General features: G+C 32.9%; 3 protein-coding genes and 1 non-coding gene across 5 annotated transcripts; 3 read left to right on the top strand and 1 right to left on the bottom strand.

Annotated features, from left to right (window-relative positions):
• Nucleotides 1–5742: 5742 nt before the first annotated feature.
• Nucleotides 5743–7731, top strand: LOC112749182 (plant-specific TFIIB-related protein PTF2). Of its 2 annotated transcripts, XM_025797449.3 has the most exons (2): nucleotides 5762–6060; nucleotides 6131–7731. In XM_025797449.3, the coding sequence occupies exons 1-2, from the start codon at nucleotides 5954–5956 to the stop codon at nucleotides 7473–7475; spliced, it is 1452 nt and encodes a 483-aa protein (XP_025653234.1). In that variant the 5' UTR covers nucleotides 5762–5953; the 3' UTR covers nucleotides 7476–7731. The 2 variants fall into 2 exon arrangements, with proteins under 2 accessions (XP_025653230.1, XP_025653234.1); XM_025797445.3 differs by having other exon boundaries at nucleotides 5743–7731.
• Nucleotides 7732–9589: 1858 nt separating this feature from the next.
• Nucleotides 9590–13870, bottom strand: LOC112749173 (uncharacterized). The gene is made up of 4 exons (XM_025797439.3): nucleotides 13350–13870; nucleotides 11824–12002; nucleotides 10881–11220; nucleotides 9590–10374 (listed from the first exon to the last, which is right to left on the bottom strand). Exons 1-4 carry the CDS (start codon nucleotides 13773–13775, stop codon nucleotides 10294–10296), a joined length of 1026 nt encoding a protein of 341 aa, XP_025653224.1. The 5' UTR covers nucleotides 13776–13870; the 3' UTR covers nucleotides 9590–10293.
• A 941-nt stretch (nucleotides 13871–14811) lies between these two features.
• Nucleotides 14812–18092, top strand: LOC112749163 (uncharacterized). The gene is made up of 7 exons (XM_025797430.3): nucleotides 14812–15101; nucleotides 15454–15670; nucleotides 16096–16296; nucleotides 16363–16993; nucleotides 17227–17312; nucleotides 17398–17460; nucleotides 17558–18092. The coding sequence occupies exons 1-7, from the start codon at nucleotides 14922–14924 to the stop codon at nucleotides 17587–17589; spliced, it is 1410 nt and encodes a 469-aa protein (XP_025653215.2). The 5' UTR covers nucleotides 14812–14921; the 3' UTR covers nucleotides 17590–18092.
• Nucleotides 18093–18524: 432 nt separating this feature from the next.
• On the top strand, nucleotides 18525–18597 carry TRNAE-CUC (transfer RNA glutamic acid (anticodon CUC)). The gene has a single exon. It is a non-coding gene; the product is annotated as a tRNA-Glu (tRNA).
• Nucleotides 18598–20998: the final 2401 nt, after the last annotated feature.

The raw sequence follows: 20998 nt of genomic DNA, 5'->3' as shown, positions 1-20998 counted from the left end.
GAAATCTGTCTTTGTATCAAAATAATATAGAAACAATAATTATTTTCTTAGTATATATATTAAACAACGACAAAAAAGAAGATGCTGAAATCAAATGAAGATCATGACACTTAGCTTCTTGGGGGTGGCTAACGAATTAATGAATTATATATTATTTTTATTGTATGTGATATAAGACCAAAATTTAACAGCTCATAAAATAAGTTAGAGCATTCCTTTTAAGAGTTTCAAGGAGTATAGAAAGGATGTTGATTGTTGAATATATTGTTGAGAAGTTCACATGCTTAAGTTAAAATGGGATACCCCAAATTAATTTAATTTTATTTTTTGAGAAAATAATAATTATTGTTGATGATATTAAATTATGAATGATAGAGGATTATATCACAGCATAGCCACGTGGTTTGGCAAACAGAATGATAGGGATTTAAGAGGATACTTATCATGGGATGTTGTTGACCTTGAAAATGAAAAGACAGATTGTCATGGGTTCAAGACATACTATGTAATAGTTAAACACTAAAATATATTTTTTTTTTTACAAAACATCATAGACATTTTATACTGATACTATAATAATATAAAACACTAAAATAATTAAGAAAAAGTATAAGAAGTCAATGGTCTAAGCGTATAATGTGTATAATGGAGGTTTAGAAAGTATTAAAGATATGATCATTAGTGTTACATTGTCCTGTCAGGTTACGCTTTTGGGATGAGTGGGTTCATGACATGATATTAGGGTTCTAGATCCGAAAGGTTAAGAATACAATCATTGGTGAATTATTTTTGGAATGAGTGGGTTCATGACATGGTATTAGGGTTCTAGATCCGAAAGATCAAGAATATAATCCTTGGTGAACTCCAAAATCAGTTTAAACTTTTGGGATGCGTGGTTTTATGACATGAGATGGTTATTATCCCTGGTATCTGGATGACTAGATAGAATGAGTGATATTCATTTTATTCATGGTCTAAAGATTTAGCCCATTTTACACATTGTACGCTTAAGCCATTAACTCTCTAGCAGTACTCAATAATTAAATATTTTCGTATTTCATATAAAAATGATCCATATGTAAAAAAGTAGCCCCATGTTACATTAAAATAAAAAAGATCTCCATCTCTTCTTTGTGTTGTAATAAAAATCTTGCAATTTTTCAAACGTTGGAGGATGGACATGGAGACATGGAGTTTCCTCTTTTGTTTTTTGGTATCTTGTTATCCACAGTTAATGCTTTCTGTGATTCCATCACACCTTGTCCCTGCAAACAATGAAAAATGTGTGAATGCAAATGCAAAAAGGGATGAAGGGTCACAACCACACACTGGTTGGCAATAGAATTGCCTCAGTTATCCCAATTCTCTCTTTATGTTATTTCGCTTTCCTAGTCCCTCTGTTTCGCCTTCTATAACACAACAATACTGGACTTGTACCAAAGGCCAAACTGCTTTAAATGTGGGACCAGTAACCTAGTTGTGTTTTGAAAAAATATCCTCTTATATTAAAATTTTTTCTGTTTTTAATGTAGTATTGACTGGATTAAGTGATTAACACCTGTGGTAAAAAGCTTTAAAGCTTATCTCATAAAATGTATGTGAATTTAGGCAGTTTGTTTAATAGATGTTTATGTTTGGTTTTTAAAGAAAAGAAAAAGACGTTACTAAAGAAATGATAGATTAATATACAAAATTTATGTGCTACTAAGACACTAAAACATAAAAATATATGGATCTTTTACCTATGCTAATTTTTGTAAGGACATCGTTCGCATAGACTGCGTTTGTTTTTAGAGACAGGACATAACATGATACTGAAATGGAGACAATAGGATGGAGACACTAAAAATTATCTTTTATATATTGTGTTTGGATACGATGGACAAGACACTAATGTAATGTCTAGTATTATGTTTGGATACACATGGACAAGACTAAAATATTATATAAAATGATTAAAATAGTCCTGTGATTCCAAATTTTCTACATCAATACAAATTAATTTAATAAAAAATAAGAATACTAAAAGTACAGACGAAACTTGAAAAAAATATTTGAAGAGGCAACAAATTTTAATAAAAAAATATATTAGTATTTATATTAAAATAAAATTTATAAATATAATTATTTTATTTTAAAATTTATTATTAATATGTAGAAATACATATGATTAAGATTAAAAAAAAATAAATTTAAGTTTGATTAATAAAATTTTTTGTTTAAGTTAATAAGCCAAATTAATTTTAAATAAAAAAATTAATTTTAAAAAAAATTTATTTTTACATGAAAAAACAATTAGTTTTTGCATATAAAAATATATTTTTATTAAAAAAAACTAATTTTTTTTGTCTAAAAACTGATTTTTCTTTATAAAAAACTAATTTTTCTTTAAATTATATAAAGTCAATTACAATTTATAAATTATTTTTTAGCATTTTAAAAGATCAATTTTACTTTTGATAATAATTATCTTTCAAAAATTTTAAGATTAATTATTTTTGTTATTATTTTTATTACAAATCAAATAATATAATATAAGGTTAAAATGGTATTGAAGTAAAACGATAAAAAGAAAAAAATTATCTACCCCCAATAAAAAATTCTACAAAAAGAAAAGAGTACCTGGAAAAGAAAGAGATAGAGAAAGAACAATAAGAAAAAAGTATTTCTGAACAACACAATAGGAAAAATAAGAAGGGATAATAGTGGAAAAAAAGGAAAACAAAATTTATAAAATTGTCCGTGTCCACTCTTTCCAAATCCTGTGTCCATCATTGTCCTTCGTGAAAGAGTGGACGCAAAAGTATAAAAAACTGTCTCGAAGACAATATATCCACTGTCCATGTCTCTGCTTTCAAACACTTTTTAAACCAGTGTTATCCATATCTCTATGTCCTGTCCCCCAAAACAAACACTACCATAGAGGTGACAAAAACTAGTTTATGTAAGTACTGTACAGGAGAATGTAACATATGCCTAGTGCTTTATATTTATTTTTAATTAATTGAAGTATTCAATCGCTTAATTGTATTTATGAGATTGGTTCCGTTGGTTCTAATAGGTTTTTCTATTCTTATATAAAAGAAGCAAAATTTTTAACGAACTCAATAATAAAATTTTTTATTAGAGTTAACTGAATCAATTCCATAAATACAATTAAGTGGTTGATTACTCTAATTAATTATTAAAAACAAATCTAAACTAGTAGTAACAGAGTTACAATGATGCAATGCACAAGTGAAACAAAAAAAAAAAAAAAGACTCTACTTACAAGCAAGAATTGACAGTCACATAGTAGTTAGGATCATTTCTTGGATTTGGATTGTTGCTTTGGCGAACAATGATAGAAGTGCAGTGTTGATTAGAGATAGCGAGAAGAAAATAGAGATAGCATTGATATTTTGATAATGTTGTGATTTTTATATTTTGCATTGTGTTTAATTATCAAACTAATTTTAAAAAAATTGTCTCACTATATTAATAGATAATTTATTATTTTATTTATTTATTTATTTATAGATAGTGCTAAGAAGTCAATGACCTAAGTGTACAATGTGTACAATGAGCTAAATTTTTGGTCTATGAATAAAATGAACATCACCCACACTATCCAGAATAACTATCCGAATACCAAAGATAATAAACATCTCATGTCATAAAATCACTCATCCTAAAAATTTAAGTTGATTTTGGAGTTTACCAAAGATCGAACCCTTAACCTTTCGGATCTAGAACTTTAATATCATGTCATGAACCCACTCATCCCAAAAACATAACCTGACAGGACAATGTAATACTAATGGTCATATCTCTAATACTTCCTAAACCTTCATTGTACACATTATACGTTTAGACCATTGACTCCTTATACTTTTCCTTTATTTATTTTTTGAGTAAGAAAACACCTTCGGCTAATCGGCTTCGTCCTTCAACCTTTGTTTTAAGGGGGGAGGTTTTTTTTTTTTAAACCGGTTTGCTGCTAAACCGGATATACCAGAACAGGACCGGATTCAAGACTTTTTAATGCCAGTTTTTATATAAAAAATTTTATGATTTTAATTTTTAAATTTATTTATTATGTATTTATTGAAATAAAAAATTTAAAAACTTCGACTCTTAGGCTTAGGTCGATAAAGTTTTTTGGGTAATAGCAATGAAATTCCCGAATATCATGTTAAGAATAGCTAAAATTTTCAGAAGAAGATGCCATTCGTTTGATGAGAAATAAAAAGGAATATCACTATACTTCGATTCTGCTCTTTGAAATGTCTTCGATTTAGATGGTTCTTTTTTATTTCTTCTATATGGTAGAGTTAAAACTAAAAAAAGATTTCTCCCTTCCCTGTGTTTTCTCACGTTTTCAATAAAACCCTCTTAAGAGGTGCCTGTACTTTTTAAAAGCACAAGCACCTCAATTTGCGCTTAGTAAATTAAAAAGTCTAAGTATTGTGTTTGCCATTTTTAAAAGTTATTGGTGCTTTTGAAAGCACATAACCGGGAGCTTTTCAAAACTGACTTGTGCTTATCAAATTTTATTTATTTTCCGGCACATATTTTTCGCTATTATATTACCATTGAAATCCTTATATATTTTTAACTTCTCATCCTAACCTTCACAAATTCTAACACGATCTTCATATATTTTTTTATTTTTCAACCTAATCTTCACAAATTTCAATACAAATACATCTCTATCACAAATTAGGTATGAACTTCTATCTATTTATATTATTTTTTTGTGCGTTGTTTTTGTATTTTTCAGTAGATCTATGACGTTTGTTTGTTTTTTATCTGTTCTTTGAAATGTAAAGAGGTTGACTTGGTTTATAAAAATCAATCATAAAATTTTTCTTGCATGAACATTAGTCAAAATTATAATAACAACATGTATATACATATGTAAATATATATATATATAATCATAAGAGTAGTTTATTTGAGATATATGTCTCATTTTTTGTGATCTGTAAAAGTGAGCCAATATATAAAATAATTTTTTATTTTAAAATTATTTTATTTTAAAATATTATATAAAATTTTAAAGAATTTGAAAAAAGAAATTATTCTTCGTTATAAACATGTTTATTACAATTTTTTAAGTTTTAAAAGCTGTTTTACCAAACACAATTGTGGTGCTTGTGCTTATTAAAAGTCATTTTTAATTTGATTTTACCAAACTCAAAAATAGACAGCTTTTTAAGCTATTTTCAAAAAGTAAAAGTTTATCAAACCAAATCTTAGGATTTGTTTAGGTGAGCTTGTAAGAAAAGATATTTTTTCGAGTTATTTTTTTTAAAAGATTTTATGAAAAAGTAAAAGTAATTTTATGTTTGGATATCTTATGCAAAAAGATCTTTTTATTTATCAATTATGTTTGAGTATAACAATATAAAAGTATTTTTTTGTTTATTTATTACATGAAAAAATCTTTTTTTTTTAAGAAAAAAATTTAAAAAAAATATAAATTACAATTTCTCAAAAAAGATATTTTTTTTAATTTTCTAACACTTTCATTTTTACTATTAAAAATTTATCAAATACACTAAAAAATAAAAAAAAATATTTTTTTAATAAATTTTTTTTTTATCAAAATAATAGCACCTAACCCTTAGTATATTAACATGTGTTGGCAAAATTCAAAAAAAAATATATGGATTTAAATGTTTAATCTATCAAAATCAAGATACATTTTTAAAATTGTTAAAAATTTATAAATAAATAAAATAAAAAGAAAAAGGGGAAAATTCCAAAACGGCAACCCTAGCGTTTCCCTCTCAGTCTCACTCCCTTTCGTGGCTCTTCTGCTTCTGCTCCCGCCGTGGGCTCCGAGAACGCCGCCTTACCTGTCCGATTCGCCCTTGCCTAAGCGGGCTGCTTCAATGTCGAGCTCTCGCGCCTGTGCGGAGTGTAACAAAACCTCGTTTTCCCGTGACGATATAACTGGCCAGCTGGCATGTTCTACTTGCGGTGCCATCCAACCGTTCGATCAATTCGACGCCCAAATCGGCGGAATCACCGGCATTCAGGGCACCTTCATCAGACTTGGAACCACCGGTTCAGGTAGTGTCTACACTTACAAAGAAAGGAAACACTTTGCTGCCAATAGTTTAATTGACGAGTTAACTTCTAGGTTAGGCTTAGGTTCCAAGAGCAATGAGATTCGATCCATGATTTCTGATATCACTGAGGGTGAGTTTGGGCAAGGCAATTGGTTTTCCGTTTTGATTGGCTCCTGTGCTTATGTTGTTATGCGAAAGGATGATCGACCTTTGCCCATGGCGGAAGTTGCCTCTGCTGTTGGGTGTGATGTCTATGAGCTTGGCAGGATGATTCTTCGTGTTGTTGATTTTTTGGATTTGAGGTCTGATTTTCCTGAGTTTGATATAGTGCATTCGTTGGAAAGGACTCTCAAGAATTCACATTGTTTTGAAGATGTTGATGGCAGTAAGCTGGACACGATGAAGAAGCAGGGTGTGTTCTTGATACAGTGTGCCGTGAAGTGGTTCTTGAGTACGGGGCGCAGGCCGCTTCCTTTGGTGGTTGCGGTTTTGGTTTTCGTGGCAGAGTTGAATCAAGTTGAGGTGAGGATTGAGGAACTAGCTATGGAGGTTCATGCTGCGGTTTCCACTTGTCGAGCTAGGTACAAGGAGCTCCTCGAGACGCTGGTGAAGGCTGCGCAAGTGTTGCCATGGGGAAAGGATGTTACTACCAAGAACATAGTTAAGAATGCGCCATTTTTGATTCAATACATGGAGAAGAAGTCCATGGCAAGACCAGGGGAAAAGAGGAAGAGTCTTGATGAGCTTGGTTTGAATATGGAGGATGTGATTAAGGAGTGTTTGAGACAAAATAATGCGTACACTGAATCCAGGACTGGTGGCACAAGCTCCCAAAACGATTCTCAGTATTTTTCAACGCAAAGTGATGTTGAGAGACCTGGTATTGAGGATGTGGATAGGATGGAGATTTCACCTGAATGTTTGTCCATGATGTATAGGGAATTTCTGAATGAGAATCCTTCTGCTTATAATTCAAGAAGTGGTGAAAATGCTCATAAAAGGAGTACGTTCAAATTTGATATTCGGGATTGCTGGGAGTGGTGGGAGGGGAAATCAGAGCTGAGCAAAAAGCTTCTACTCAAACAATTACTAGAGAAGGATGTTGGAGTGGATACAATGCCACCATCTTTTGTTGCTGGGCAGGTGAAATGTCGAATGAGGCGGGAAAGGATCAATGCTGCTAAGTTGCGGATAGAAAAAATTATGCACCCCTTAGATGCCAATGGTACTGTTAATTGCATGGTTGATCCTGAGAAAAAAAGCAAGAAGAGAAGAGGAATGGTAGTTGATGATGTTGATTGGGAAGACTTAATCATTGAGACCCTTATTATTCATGGAGTAAAGGAGGAGGAAATTGAGAAGGGCCATTACAATACTTTACTGGATCTCCATGTGTTTAACTCCGGTACTGTATGAAAGGTTTAATGTAGGACGTTTGTGGAGTTCATGAGAAACCTTGGGTCTGCTGCCATTTTATCACCCCTCTTGTTGAAAATCGTCAATTATTATATGACAGAGCATATATCATTTTCCTCCAATTTTGTGATAGAGTTTAGGGTATAAAGACATTGTATTCTATTTGATTTTATACAATCATGTATACCTGTTATTTTGGATTTGCTTTCAAGATAGTGCAATTCAAACTACAGCTACATCTTATTTTTCCATTTTATAGTCGGTTCTACCTTGATTATATCTAATATAGCATTTGTTTATTGTTAATATGTGATATTGTGACTGATGAAGTGATGATCATTGTTGTTATATGGGATGCTTAAGCATAAGTATAGGGAGTTAACTAAGCTAGATTCTAAGCACAGAAAGAGACATAGTCAAAGCTAGAATTTTGACAAATATGTACAGCATCAAGTACTATGAACTAATTCACTATATTCTTCTACTTCTGCAGTTTTTCATCATATTCAAAAACAAGTTTTTATCATCGTGATGATAATTTGTTACAGTTTACTTGTCCTCTAGTTTCCCTGGCTTGATGGCTGGTTCGGTTAACAAGAGGACTGTGTCTCTTTGATGCTGTTTTCGGAGGGAACGAAGAGAGTGGCGCTGGCCAACTGAGAGGGGTTTTGATTGACAATAGAATCGGCCTCAGTTATCCCAATTTTAAATACTTATAATATCAAAATTCTGAACGATAGGGGGGCTAAAACAGAAAAAATGGAAAAAAGAGGGACTAAAAATCAATATTAAAAGTTTAAAAAGACAAACTCCAAATAAATTTATATTTATATGATACGAAGTATAAATATATGTTAAATTGCATTACAATAGAATTTATTTCTTTAGTGGAGGCCAATAAGTCAATAACATTGCATGTTGAGCAGCTGCCCCTCCCAGCTGCCTGGTATAAAGGCATTCCAGGACACTGCATTATTGCTTGTAAAATGAATAAAAAGCTTTAATGAAAGTCTCCTTTTCCATCTTTTGAGGGCTTCAATTGAACTTTGTTACCCTAGAAAAGATTATCTGATTATGTCAATAAAAGTAAAGAGCAGCTTTTTTGAAGAAGCATAAAGATGAATTTCCCTCATGATTCAGATAGACCATAGCTTATAATAAAAAATTAAGAAAAACGAATCTAGTATACGAATTGAAAGTGTAGGGCATGCTACCAATAATTGTCTTGATTCTTGAATATTCTGTTTTATTATTATTATTATCTTTTTGTTGCCACTTAAGTTTGAACTTTATGGAAATTATCGCAGCTAGCTAGTCACCACGACCCCAATCTAGTAGTGGAGTTGGAAAATTTAATAAATATGAGATAAAATTTATAAAGCTGTAGAAAGAGAAATCTGAATCTAATTTAGATGAGGAAAGGGTTGTTCTACAAGGAAAGTATTTGCATATTTTTTATTCTTTATAATATATATAATGCATGATTAAAAAAATAACATTATCAATCATCCATTCTTTACTTTTTGTTGTTTGCTAAGGAAGAAGGCAAATTTTACTTCACGTGAAGAAAATGACATCTATGATAAAGATAGATGCATATAGAAGAGAGTACCCTTAGATCTAATACTTCTAATTTTTGTAGTGATATTCTATAGCTTTTTTTGCGTACTTGGACATTGATGGTGAAGAGGATGGCTTTGGAACTATGAAGGAAGACAAGGGTAGTTTGGGAAGTGAGGAGAACAATATTAGATGCATCATTTGTTATTAGATTTATGGTAAACTCCTGTATGTGTCATCTATCTTTAGTTCTTTACCGTAGATCTCATTTTCTTCATGTGACGATAGAATGTCATCTTCACCATAGCTAACACCTTCCTTTTAGTTTATTTTATTTTGTTTTGTTTAATTTTTTTATATTAAGTTTAAATATAATAAATAAAAACAAGCAATTGATAAGGAGTCTACAAAAAACATGCAAGTAATCTCCACTGTGGAGCATATACAGATTGCAAACCAATGTTGATGAATGTGGTTTCCACAAATTTGAGAATATATCTTGCTATGTTTACATGTGAGCAATGCCAAAAGAAAATCAACAAATGCTCATCACATTAGACAATCCAGCAAATGATGGTGTATCTTAATTACTTGCAACAGTTAATACACAGAAGTGCTGGGAAATTGCACTGAGCGAAAGGTACTTTGGAAGAAAAAGGAGGAGAAAACAAATTCAATTAGCATGTACATTATTGAGAAGAAAAACTGCTATCATATCAAAATCTGTGTTATAAAACTTACATCACAAACACAATCATGCCTTATTGCCTTATAACTTAAATAATAACCAAGTCTATCCAAGATATCAGTTCCCTTCAACAGAACAGAACTATGAGCGACTCAGTCGTGAAACTTGTATTAGCAATGGCTAAAGCAGATCGTAACTGTTACCTTTGATTTTTGTCCCTCGGGTCTCAGTTCAGGCTTCAAAAGTTGTATTTCGTTAATTGAGCATGACACTTCTGACAGCAACTTCCCATAATGTCGTCTTAATCTTACTAAGGTAGCTGATTGCTTAACATCCGCAATGCATGACTCATAACACAAGTCAATGCTAGACTACTAGGTAAGAATGAATATCTTCAAAAAATCAGCTTAACCATAAATGGAGAAGGCTGAGAGAGCATCCAGTAACTCTATAAAGCTTTTTATTTTCCCTTCCAATTTCAACGATCCGAAGCTATCTACCAACACTATTATGAGCACAGCAGAAAATGTGATGCATAGCATTTCAAATACGGCGCAGAACTTACAAGCATCAATTAGTCTCTGGAACAATTTCACTGACATCTATATCTGCTATGTTCTCCTTCCCAAATAGTGTAAAATATACAGTCGCCTGCATGGAGAAAGGTCATCGAGTCAATATAGTGAAGGGAAGGAAAACAAATCAGGTAATATCGTAACCAGGTAATTCAATAATTTAAGGGATCAGACTTTCACAGCCATATTTTATTTTATTTTTTGAGTTTACAAAGAATCCAACAAATTTAGCTTGAGAAATTGTGGCTGCCTCTCCTAGCATAGGCTTCATATGTCGTCAGGACTTGAATTCAAGACCATTGAGAAGGGACAAGCCTGTTTACCACTTGATCATGTAAATCCTAATATGGATTGTGGGAGGGTTTGGTACAAGAGTAAAAATACTAGTGAAAAATTCAGGGATTTCTTTTTGGAATCAATTTCCATGCACTGACCCTCAGTCAATGAAATTACAAGGTGCCAAAGCAGCATTATACCCACTATAATACCTATTCACAATGATTTGTCACATTCACGCAACTTAACAGGCTTACAACCTGATGTTAATGTATAGAAATTACTCGTTTTAAGGAAGCATCTCACCATTTTGGTTTTGCGATTCAGCTTCTTGAGAGTGCCGGTAAAACCTGAAAATGTTCCAGATACAACCCTAACAGTAGAACCTGGAACAAAGAGCTTGCTACCTGGAACACTGAGCTGGTCAGAAGTTTTTCTGGATCGTCTTTTAGGCTTAGACTCAACAGAAGCATCAGAAACTTCATCAGGTTCTAACTCCGTATTGGGAATCCCAGAGTTTTGGACTGCACCACGCTCTTGTTCCTCAAATGCTTGATCAGCTTTTTCTTGTTCTTCTTTTGCCTGCCTGAAGACTGTTTTGATATCTTCATCAGCAACCGGCCTTGGTCTGTTAATCTGTCTCTTTCTGCAAATGTTTGAGAAACTTAGTTTCCATTTAAGCTGAACATAGAATAAATTATATAATAGTTTTTTTTAATTCTGAAATCATGTACATAGCTATTCAGCAGCAACTTATTTCATCAGAGCTTAAGCAGGTATTAATTTTATATAATCCACCACCATAGTGCTCTATTGAAAATCATTTTTGTATTTAAATCTCTTTTAATAATTTCTAAGATTTTCATCGGTTACCCTTTACCTCTAGCTAGTAGCTACAGGACTATCCTTCATCTAATCCACTATCCTAGTTGGAGCATCTAAACGACCATACCATTTAAGACGAAATTCTATCATCTATCTTATATACATCTTTTCTAATTCTATCCACTCCAGTGTATCCAGTTTTCCATCTGATCATTATGCAAACCAATGGAAGCAAGAAAGAAATATCACTCAAAATATTACTCATCTGAAGTTGAAATCTAGACAGATCATCCTTTGAAATTTAGAATCAATTTATTGATTGAGGAAAAGAGAAAAAAAATACAGCAATTAGGTATGATAATTCTAAACAACAAGCAAGATGTGCAGATAAGCGGTGCATTCAATACAAACACAAGATGCTTACATGCTTCCAACCCTGGAACCAAGGAAACCTCCAATGCCATCAACCTCTCTTATATAGTCATGCAGCTCCTTGTTCAGTACACATCGCAAAAAAATGCATCCTGGGAACAGGGGTTTTGGTTTTTCAGACAGGGAACCATTTTTCAACCTCTTTTTCTCATTGACAGATGGAATGTATACCTGAAACCAAACATTATACCATCCTGAGAAGCAAAAAATATCATAAGGAAGTCATTTCTTATATATATGTATGTATTTCTCGGTACATTTTGTCTTTCCATTTCATCAACCAGCAATGTTGTTTAGGGCTTAATACTGTACAAGAATTCCACCCTAGCCAAAATAATAACAAATTAACAAGATCTTTTAGCTACACAAAAATTCATTAGCCAAAAAATTATTGATACTACTACTAAACCTTCTCCTTCCTTTGAGGAGAGAAACTTCTACACAAACTAAGTTAATCTAAATGATAGATATCATTCCTTAACGAATCATTTTGGCTATGTCAGGCTCTATTCAAATTATGTCTTGCCAGCTTCTGGTTTTGTAAGGTATGATAGTTTCCTAAAAGTCATTTTGATAGAAAGTGAAAGACTTTTATTTCTCTAGAAATCATTGTAGAGGCAAGAATTCAATTTAATTGTGAAAAACCAAACATGATGGGAAAAATCAATCATGGGGGGAGGGCAATTGATTCTACTGCAGCAAAAGGTTTTCCAAACATGCATGTATTGGTAAAATATAACATATTCAAATGAAGGAAAATGGCTATCACAAGTCACAAAGATTTTTAAAACAATATCTACAATCAAACCATAATATCAATTTTGTTTCCAATAGTTTCCCTTATAAGTTTTCTTGGTCCCCTTCCTCTTACTATAAGATCACCATCAATTTAATGTATGCTTGGAAGGGAAGGGGCAGACAAAATCAATTCTAAGGGGGTAGTTGACTTCACCTATGCGATATCATGTCTGGATTTCACAACTTAATAAAAAAAAAGTGAGAAATGAAAATGCATTACTTTCACTCATAAATCAAATCACTTTCATTTAAACTACTAAATATCTAAACATAAATTAATTTACATCAATCAAGGTCAATTATTCAAAAGCAAAACCAAACACAACCGTACTACTCCTTTTACTCATGTTTCAACGGGCTTTTTCCGCAGAAACTAAGTGCTGAACCTTCCAAGGATATACCCTATTGTCTTATCATCTTATCCGCAATAGGTGCCAACTATCCCAATTTTCTCTTGAATCCATGTACTAAATATCCTGTTTAATTTATCCACTTATTCACACAAAGTCACAAACTAATAATTAAATTTCCTAGAAATGAATCCAAGTTAACCCATTCCTGATTTCCCTACACCTATCCACCTAATGCAGTTGAAATTCTCTACGAAATTCACAACCCTAAAAACCAAAAACAAATCTTTCACACAAAGCTAAAATACAAGAAGAAGAAATAACAATAATAAGATACTAGTAATAATTACGAAGGAAAAAGAGAAAGAACCTTGAATTCCTTGTCAGGGAAGTTTCTAGCGAGGGAGCGAGCTAGAAGTTCGGCAGTGTAGTGAGCCTTAACGCGAGAAACTCGAAGGACCCACCACTGGGGACCTAAATCAGCGAGGTTATCGAGGTTAAGCTGCTCGGTCCATGACTTCTTCTCCTTCTTCTTCTTCTTGATGAAGTTCTCTTCCACCTCTTCCTTCCAGTTGTAGACGTTGTTCTCCCTTCGCGAGTTCCTCAGGCGCCTTCTCTCTCTGGCTGTGAGGAGCTCTTGCGTGGGAGAAGGAGAAGAAGGAGAAGGAGTGGGTGATGAAGAAGCGTGGATTGAGAGGTTGAAGGGGGTTCTGGGTTGGGGGAGAGTGAAGGAGGAGGTTGAGTTCCACGGAAATGGAAATGGAAGAGGAAGAGGAAGAGGGACGACGCCTCTCATCTTTCTTACCAGTAACGATGCTGGTTACTCTACATTAATCATCTGTTATCCTTTTTGCTGCTTCTTATTTTTGAGAAAAAAAAATATGTATCTATAAATCAAAATCAGTCACTATATAATTTTATATTTTAATATACATTTTATATTAATAATTAATTTTAATATATATTTAATATGATCAATTTTTACCCATTACTCTCAAGTAGTTAAATTTTGTTTACTAGTTTTATTGTTAGAGTATCAGAATTTTGGAGAATTTGTTGGTTTTTTCAAAATTTTTAAATTCGTTATATTTTAAATATTTATGTGAAATTAATAATTAAAAATTATTAAATAATTTAATAAATTTAATTAAAATATAATCTAATAATTATTAATGAATTATAATTCAAATAACATAGTTTCTTTATATTTACCTAAGAGGTCGTGGTTCGAATCTCTTTATTTTTAGTAAAAAATTTTTTTAATAATTTTAATTATTAATTTTATATAAAAATATCTGTATATAAATTTTATTATATTTAATTTTTCTATATTTTAAATTTTATTATATTATATTTAAATTTTTATTTTTAATACTTTAGTAAAATGTAAATTCGTAAAAGAATATAAAAGAATTTTCCAAATTTCTCCTTTTACACTATAAATTTTAATACAACCTTTTAAAAGTGTTATTTAAAAAAAAGGACATCTTTATCTTTAGAATTTGATTTTGATTTTTTACACCAAATAATTTCATTTAATTTTTTTTTTATCGTGAATGATTGAAATTTTTTTGGAAACATAAAACAATTTTAAAATTGACTTTTGTTCAATGATTTATATATAAATTTTAAATATATCTAATTTTTAAAAATAATTAAATAAAAAAATTATTCACTATAGAAAAAATTATTTATTACTTATAAAAAATCTGATTTTTTTATTATTTTTATTACGCTTTTTAAATCACGTCACTATACAGGAGATTTGAACCGGTAACTGCTTAACTAGTTTTTGGTTTGCTGTTTAGCGCTAAAACGACCAAAACCAATTTTCAAAACCCATGTCCCGCGTAGCTTCCCCTCCAAAACGCACCGAGTCTCAGATGAGAAACTCTTATCACTCATCTCACTTGTTCTTCCTCTTCAGCAAAACAAAATTACAATGGGAAAGCAAGCCAGTTCCAAGCCAAGAAGGCCAGACTCGTTGGGGAAGGGGAAGGTCACTCCGATCCAAATCGCCTTCATCGTCGACCGCTATCTCTGCGACAACAACTACTCCGAAACGCGAACCGCCTTCCGAAACGAAGCCTCCTCCCTCCTGACCAATTCCCCTATTCACGAGGTAAATTCACTAGATTCGTTTCTTTTCCACACCGTTATCATCAAACTTAATGAGTTAGTTATGTTAGTTAGTTACTCTTAACAGAATTTCAGTTCTCGTTTTTCTAACTGTAACGTTTATCTTTTAGTGCCTGTTTGGTTAATTTCATTTTCGATTGAAACATTTCTCGTTAACTAGTCCAGTTAGATGATTCGATGACACTATTAAGATAGTAAGTGATCTAGTCAAATGTGTTATGTTGATGTGAAAATTTATGATTAAATGTGTGTGTGAATCCAATTTAGACTGAGATTGAAATACAAACTAAATCCTGTTTTATTCGATATTGTTGTGTTCTTGCCTTCTTGGTTAGGCACCGAAGAGTTTGTTGAGTTTGGGAGAGATGCTGGATGAATATGTATGCTTGAAGGAGCAGAAGGTGATGGTGGAACAGGAGAGGGTGCTTGTCGAGCAAGAGAAGAATCGTGTTCAGATGCTGTTGAACGGTATACAGAATGTTATGAACGCTTTCAATGCTACTACTAGTAGCCGGAGCATTGTTGCACCCAGTAACAGAACTCCTCCTCCAGGTAGAGGCTTGTGTTCTTGATCAATCTGTTGATGGACTCTGGTGATAACTGAATTTTATAGTTCTAATCAGTAGTAAAAGTATATGCATGACTAGGTCATATGAAATTTTCACAATGGAATATCTATTCTATTTTGTTAATAATGGTTTCTAGACACATCTATCATAAAGGAGACTGAAGAACTCTGGTTGACTTATTAGTATGGTAATCAGTAACTTACGTTTCCCCTTCTCATTAGGCTTGGTCCCAATTTATTGTTATACTATTTGACATGACAAAGCTAAGAATGGTTATTGATTGTCTCTAATGTGTTTGAAAGCACCTTTTAGGATTAGATTTCACTTTCAGAGGTATTTTGGCCTTTAAACTTGTTATGAGCTGTGAAATGATGTATTGGTGTTTCTTTGTGACTTGGTTCTTGTTAGGCGTGTCTACTACTATGCAAAATGCATCAAATGTACATTCACTTCCTCAGCCTATCAACACCAATACAGAGTCTGCAAACTTCTCAATGCCAGTGTTGAATCTATCTGATAGGAAAAGGAAAGATACAATAGCCGTGGACGAGTCTTCTGCCGCAAAGAAATCTCGTGGAAAATTATCCAACAGGAGAATTCCTTTCCAAGGTATAATATTATCCTTGCTCTTCTTTTTTCTGATTAAGTATCTACTGATCTTTCATAAATCCTCAGTGCCAGGTCAAAACACACTTCAACAATCAGATACTTCTGCTATCACTAACCAAGTAGCTTCTCAGCCTTCTACACACCATCCATCAACTAGGAACAGCGTGCTGAGCGAATCGCAAGTTCAAGGATCCACCGTCTCCAAATGCTTGTTTAATCAGCCTTCAGCTTCTGTTCCCACAACCACTTCACCAGCTCCAAAGACACCTAGCATAACAACTTCCTCTCACGGTAATACACATATATCCCCTCCTGATATTCCCCCGACTTTGAATTGCAATGAGGAGGCTGCACCCTCATGTTATGCTGTAATATCAACCAAGAGAATTATGGTTAGCCCTACAAAACAAATGGCTTATATAAAGAGTAGTCAATGCATTTCTCCTGTGAAGAGAGGTACTTCAGACAAGGCAAGTAACAAGAGGGATCATGTAAGAAGCAGGTTGGACTTCGGTGCCTCTGGTTCGGAACTGCCTATATGCTCTACATCCGATTCGACGAAGGATGTTGACTTGTTTGACATTGACATAGATGCCTTGGGAACGGATTTTTCATTCACTGAAATGTTAAATGATTTTGAAGGCATTGATTTTTCTTGCAATCCAGCATCAATGAGTTATAAGGATAATGCTTCAGGGTAGTATTTCTTTTTAATGCAGCAAGTCTCTCTTTATTAGTTCTATTTTTTGAAAATAATTGTCAATTTGAACGAAGTTCTGCATGAAAAAACTAGTATCTCCACCTATCCGCATAATAGATTGTCCAAAAGAATTGATTCTTTAAGTATTATTTTGTCCAAATTGATAGTTACTTGAAACGGAAATGTCTTAATCCAGTGCTTTGATATGACTTTTATCATTATTTAAACAGGTCACCTCCAGAATGCAAGGGTAATCAAGTGATATCTGAAAGATCAACAGTGGGAAAAGTATCTGGGGAAGAAATGAATGTACCGGGTAATGAAAAAATGAAAAACCCAGTTTGTATCTTAACAATATCTGACCTAAACTTCAATTTACCGAGAAGCTTTCACTTTTGCAGGCTCTGACAATTGTTTGAATACAATGACATCTGTCACAAAATGCATAAAGATTTCAACCCCCGGTAAATTCATTCTTCAATTGTTCCATTATCATTTTTTTTCTTCTACATTCTGTTCAAAGATCTAAATATACTGGCTCATGCTATATTATACTTTCAGTAAAAAGTCGCCAGGGCTCGTTAGATCAGTAGAGTTCTTAAAGGGTGTGTATCCGAGTTAAGAGTTCGGAAGAGTAATTCCATCATTTTCTCTCTGGTATGAAGTATATGGCATAGAAATTGAATTGGTACCTGACTTTGCTGCTGGAGATGCTTCCTTTTACTTTACTATACCAATAAAGAAAGAAACAACACCCCCACGGTTACACTTGACATAGGGTGTTAAACTGTTAAACGTCATTCATTGTTCATTATAGCTTTTATCATACTGTTAGCGTTAGGTTACCATGGAAGGTTGCAACAATAAGAATTCTTAGCCGTTGTAGATAGCTTTCGTTCTACCCCCTTTTTTGGTGTATCAAATGATTACATTTTTATTGGATTCAGTTAGATGTTAAACAAGGTAAAACTTAGTGTATAAAAACATCTAAGCTGGCATTGTGTAGACTTATAGAATGTTAATCTTGATTCTATTTCTTGTATTGTCTAAACCATGAAAATAATAATGAATAAGTATCCTATTTTTATTTGAAAAACTCCATATTTTCAAATGGTTCTACACCATTAGTACTTGATAAAGTGATGGTTATGACTTCGAAACCACTGGACATTTCATAATTCTTCCTTTCCATATTATCCAAGGATGTATAAAATTATGATATAGTGAGGAAAAAAGAAACTAAAGAACTATAATGGTTGTGTGGGATTTATTTGGTTGAGATTTTTTTTTATTTGTTTTCAGAATCTTTAAAAAAATAGTAAAAAGTAGGAAGTGAAAATGTGAAATATTATTTTTACTATTTTATTTCTTTTTCAAAAATTTCTAAAACCAAAAGCACTGAATTGAAATCAAAATAGACAATAAATTTTAAGGCCAATAAAGTTTAGCTCAGTCCCTTTTCACTTTTATAAGAAGACACGAGTTACGGAATGAATATGTTGAAATGGGTTATTGATATCATCAAAATTCCGTTGTAGTCTAGGTGGTTAGGATACTCGGCTCTCACCCGAGAGACCCGGGTTCAAGTCCCGGCAACGGAATATTGTTTTACCTTGATTGAAAAAAAAGGAAAAAGAAAAAAAAGAAAAAGTAGTTGTGTTCAAGAATCAAGTCGATATTTTGGAATTTATAGTATATTCTCTTCTTTTTATCCTGGAATTTATAGTATATTCTCTTCTTTTTATCCTAATTGATTTTCAGTTGCTTGGGGACAAGCAACAATTTAAGTTTGGTGTTGTGATGAGCGGATAATTTATACGCTTTTTGGCATTGTTTTTAGATAGTTTTTAGTAAGTTTGAGCTACTTTTAGGGATGTTTTCATTAGTTTTTAGGCAAAAATCATATTTCTGGACTTTACTATGAGTTTGTGTGTTTTTCTGTGATTTCAGGTAATTTCTGGCTGAAATTGAGGGAGCTAAGCAAAAATCTGAGTTAGGCTGAAAAAGGACTGCTGATGCTGTTGGATCCTGACCTCCCTGCACTCGAAATGGATTTTCTGGAGCTACAGGAGTCCAATTGGTGCGCTCTCAACGGCGTTGGAAAGTAGACATCCAGGGCTTTCCATCAATATATAATAGTTCATACTTTGTGCGAAGATAGACGACGTAACTTGGCGTTGAACGCCAAGTACATGCTGCTGTCTGGAGTTAAACGCCAGAAAAACGTCATGATCCGGAGTTGAACGCCCAAAACACGTTACAACTTGGAGTTCAACTCCAAGAAAGGCCTCAACTCGTGGATAGCTTTAGTCTCAGCCCCAGCACACACCAAGTGGGCCCCAGAAGTGGATTTCTGCACCAATTATCTTAGTTTACTCATATTCTGTAAACCTAGGTTACTAGTTTACTATTTAAACAACTTTTAGAGACTTATCTTGTACCTTATGATATTTTCAGATCTGAATTACATACTTTTTGACGGCATGAGTCTCTAAACTCCATTGTTGGGGGTGAGGAGCTCTACGGCGTCTCGATGAATTAATACAATTCCTTTGTTTTCCATTCAAACACGCTTGTTCTTATCTAAGATGTTCATTCGCGCTTAATTATGGAGAAGGTGATGATCCGTGACAATCATCACCTTCCTCAATCCATGAACGTGTGCCTGACAACCACCTCCGTTCTACATCAGATTGAATGAGTATCTCTTAGATTCCTTAATCAGAATCTTCGTGGTATAAGCCGGATTGATGGCGGCATTCATGAGAATCCGGAAAGTCTAAACCTTGTCTGTGGTATTTCGAGTAGGATTCTGGGATTGAATGGCTGTGACGAGCTTCAAACTCCTGAAGGCTGGGCGTTAGTGACAGACGCAAAAGAATCAATGGATTCTATTCCAACCTGATTGAGAATCGACAGATGATTAGCCGTGCTGTGACAGAGCATAGGAACGTTTTCACTGAGAGGATGGGAAGTAGCCATTGACAACGGTGACACCCTACATAGAGCTTGCCATGGAAGGAACCTTGCGTGTGAGAAGAGGATTTCAAGGAGAAGTAGAAATTCAAAGGACAAAGCATCTCCAAAACTCCAACATGTTTCTCATTACTGCACAACAAGTAACTCTATTATTTTAACTTACAATTTTAAGTAGTTTGTAGTTTGGCTTTTTACAAATAAATCCAATTAACTTCTTTAGCCTCCTGACTAAGATTAATAAAATAACATTGATTGCTTCAAGCCAATAATCTCCGTGGGATCGACCCTTACTCACGTAAGGTATTACTTGGACGACCCAGTGCACTTGCTGGTTAGTTGTGCGAATCACAAATTCGTGCACCAAGTTTTTGGCGCCGTTGCCGGGGATTGTTCGAGTTTGAACAACTAAAGGTTTATTTTATTTCTTAGATTAGGAAGATTTTGGTAATTGGGTCAGAGTCTTTTATTTTCTTTTCAAAAATATTATTTTCTTTATTAATTTTTAAATTTGTCTTTGAGTCTAGTGTCCTATTCTAAGTTTGGTGTCAATTTCATATTTTGTATTTTTTCTTTAAAGTTTTCGTATTAGTGTCTTTATTCTTCATTGATCTTCAAGTTGTTCTTGTTTATTTTGCTTGTTTGATCTTGAGTTTCTCTTGTTTTGTGTCTTTTCTTGTTTTTCTTGTGCTTTTTCAAAACATTAAAAGATTTATATTGTTATCCATAAAGATGATACATTTTTAAAATCAACATTGAAGTTACTGCCCAATTGGCTGGAGCTTTAGTAGTTGTTCTTCATAATTGGGTATCTTCTTTGGAATCTTTTTCAAAAAAAAAATAATAATTTTTTTTATTGAATCTTGTGCCAAACTCTAAGTTTGGTGTTTTCTTGTTAAGTTTTCTTTAATTTTCGAAAATTTGTCTTGGTTTTCTAAAAATTTTAAGTTTGGTGTTCCTTCTTTTGTTCTTGGTGTTCTTGTGAATTTTCAAAGTGTTCTTGAGTCTTTTTTGTGCTTTGATCTT

The sequence above is a fragment of the Arachis hypogaea genome, chromosome 2 (assembly GCF_003086295.3).
Source record: "Arachis hypogaea cultivar Tifrunner chromosome 2, arahy.Tifrunner.gnm2.J5K5, whole genome shotgun sequence".
NCBI lineage: Eukaryota > Viridiplantae > Streptophyta > Magnoliopsida > Fabales > Fabaceae > Arachis > Arachis hypogaea.
The sequence above is the reverse complement of the archived record's forward strand: the minus strand, read 5'-3'. Positions and strand labels throughout refer to the sequence as shown.

Coding starts and splice junctions, on each gene's coding strand:
- LOC112749173 (XM_025797439.3), bottom strand. CDS start 13,775: ATGAGAGGCGTCGTCCCTCTTCCTCTTCCTCTTCCATTTCCATTTCCG. Junction 12,003..13,349: donor TCCCTGACAAGGAATTCAAG/GTTCTTTCTCTT, acceptor GTTTGGTTTCAG/GTATACATTCCATCTGTCAA. Junction 11,221..11,823: donor GGTTCCAGGGTTGGAAGCAT/GTAAGCATCTTG, acceptor AAACATTTGCAG/AAAGAGACAGATTAACAGAC.
- LOC112749163 (XM_025797430.3), top strand. CDS start 14,922: ATGGGAAAGCAAGCCAGTTCCAAGCCAAGAAGGCCAGACTCGTTGGGG. Junction 15,102..15,453: donor CCAATTCCCCTATTCACGAG/GTAAATTCACTA, acceptor CTTCTTGGTTAG/GCACCGAAGAGTTTGTTGAG. Junction 17,461..17,557: donor CATAAAGATTTCAACCCCCG/GTAAATTCATTC, acceptor TTATACTTTCAG/TAAAAAGTCGCCAGGGCTCG.
- LOC112749182 (XM_025797445.3), top strand. CDS start 5,880: ATGTCGAGCTCTCGCGCCTGTGCGGAGTGTAACAAAACCTCGTTTTCC.